The sequence below is a fragment of the Rhagoletis pomonella genome, unplaced genomic scaffold, assembly GCF_013731165.1.
Source record: "Rhagoletis pomonella isolate Grant_MI unplaced genomic scaffold, Rhpom_1.0 Rhpom_scaffold_04253, whole genome shotgun sequence".
NCBI classification, from domain to species: Eukaryota; Metazoa; Arthropoda; class Insecta; order Diptera; family Tephritidae; genus Rhagoletis; species Rhagoletis pomonella.
The window spans coordinates 3,868-6,243 of record NW_023462803.1 but is presented as its reverse complement, the minus strand read 5'-3'; the positions used below and the strand labels follow the sequence as shown (position 1 = coordinate 6,243).

Here is a 2,376-nt window from a genome sequence, read left to right as displayed (position 1 = left end):
CAAACAAAATGGCGCTTTCCATACTTGTAAGCCTATACAATGGTTACTCCTGGTACATATTCCTGGTTTCGATTGCTGTTGCGTAGCTGGTTCGCTTCTGTATAAGTTTCAAAACATTTTTTTATTCTATAAAAACTAAGAAAATGAATATCATAATAATTTCAATAATGTTTACGCAAAGTATAATTTTAAAATGACACATGACAAAATACTTACAGCCAATTCCACGGAAGCAATTTAAGTGAAAAATGATTTTAATTTTTTGAATGTAATATGGAAATTGATAGAAAATAAAAAATCATTTTCCATTTAAATTGCTGGTGAAACCGGCTATTACAAAATAACAATTTAGATTTAGACCCTTATCACAAACTCACTTTTCCAACTATCTTAAAAAAAAAAATTTTACGATTTACATTAAAATTTTTTTGGGACACGTGAAGGCGCGACGCGGAAATTCAGCTGCATATAGAAGACACCAACTTTTAAATACAAATATCAACTGAACAATATAACGCAGCAAGTAACGGCTAACTGTGAACCATGCTGCATCTCAAAACTTACAAAGTACTAAGTAGCAGTGGCCGGCTACTACAATTGTAAATTTGAAAGCCTCAAAATAAAATGTTTGTTAAAGGGTTAAAATCGCATTTTGGGCTAATATTGTTGTATGTTCTATCAAGAGTTAATTGCAGAAAAAAATTTGCGGGAATGCATCGAGACGAAAGTTGTTCTCTTGCCCAATGTATTTTGTATGGAAAACGTTTGCCGTAGATATTTATCTCGAATGAGTTTTTCAACAAGCACCGATTGACAACGAGTCTAGCGCGCTTACTTTACTCATTTCATTGTTTTCTATGCAAAATACATTGGGCGTCAAGAGAAAAACGTTAGTAACTTTTGTCTCGATGCATTCCGGCAAACTTTTTTTCTGCAAGTAATTGTTAATATAACGTACAACCACACATCCAAAACACGATTTTAAAGCCATTAAGATGTCTGTAATATTTAAGAAAAAATTAATTACTTTTATAAAAGAATTTTTATAACCAAATAAATAATAAAAACGGGAAGAAAACATCATCGTTCTTAACTGTTCAAAAAATAAACAGAATGGGTATTATCAATTGCGAGAAAACAAATAAAATCTAAACAACTTGGAAAAAAGTTAATAGCTATAACTTCCAAAATAATTCAAATTTCGAAAAATTGTGAAACTTATATTTTTCTTTTTTAATTGCACAAAAACGCTCGACCTTCGAAAAAATGGTGCTCCACCTCACAAATTTTTACTGATTACAGAGTAACCCCCCTGAACTACCGTTGTATGCATCGTAGTCCGGTTTTCGTGAAATATACGAAAATGCGATCACAGATTAAGTGATAGCATTTTTGAAAAATCGGACTACGATGGTTTCAGTGATAGCCCTGAATATGTTAGCAGTAATGCTCATTTTATTTAATTTTTATAGATGTACAGCTGGGTTGGCCAGTGTTCAGACACTATAATGGTTAATTCCACGTGGACTGAAAATCATATTGGTGATTTATGGGGGGTACCTTTTAAAACGCATCGTGTATATCCTCCTTGTGAAGTAAGACATATTAAAGCGCTAAAGCGCAACGAGAATACAGAGAAGGTAATAATTTTATCCATTGGTCAATTCCGACCAGAGAAAGATCACCCGTTACAGCTGCAGGCAATGTATGAACTACGAACTCTTTTATCAAGAAATGAGGATCTATGGAATAAGGTGCATCTTATCATAGCGGGTTCGTGTCGAAACGACAGCGACTACGAACGGCTGAAGAATATGCAAGACTTGGCTAAACATCTCTCTTTAGAAAATTCCGTGGAATTTAAAGTAAATGTTCACTACGATGAACTCCTCCAACTGTATCAAAAATCCGGAATTGGAATTCACACTATGTGGAATGAGCACTTCGGTATCGGCATCGTCGAATGTATGTCCGCAGGTATGATAATGATTGCTCACCGATCCGGAGGTCCCTTATTAGACATAATCGAAACTTCAGAAGGAAGTCAGAACGGATATTTAGCAACAAATGCTGTTGAATACGCTAATTGCATCTTAAGTATCATATGCAGTTCCAGAGAAGTAAATGAAACAATTCGCAATGCAGCAAGGTGAGTGAACTTTTGTTTACATATTGACCCCTTTACACGAAATTATCGTATGCGCCATTTTTTCGAAATTTAATTTTTTGTGCCATTTTCTTTCACCAAGCAAAATATTGTAGCCGAAATCCCTACAGTTTCGGTAAAAATTTGCGGTATATTTTATTGTATGTTACAAAGATTTTTTTCTTGTGTGCAGAATTATCGTATGTGCCATACAAAAGTATTTTGTACGT

At 34.0% G+C, this 2,376-nt stretch overlaps 1 protein-coding gene across 1 annotated transcript; it reads left to right on the top strand.

Moving 5' to 3' along the window:
* Positions 1-1,318: 1,318 nt before the first annotated feature.
* Positions 1,319-2,149, top strand: LOC118754625 (GDP-Man:Man(3)GlcNAc(2)-PP-Dol alpha-1,2-mannosyltransferase-like; the record flags this gene model as incomplete). The annotated part of the gene is given in 1 exon segment (XM_036489515.1): positions 1,319-2,149. A coding segment is annotated over 1 exon segment (677 nt), but the record flags the coding sequence as incomplete, so codon positions are not given.
* Between the last annotated feature and the right edge of the window lie 227 nt (positions 2,150-2,376).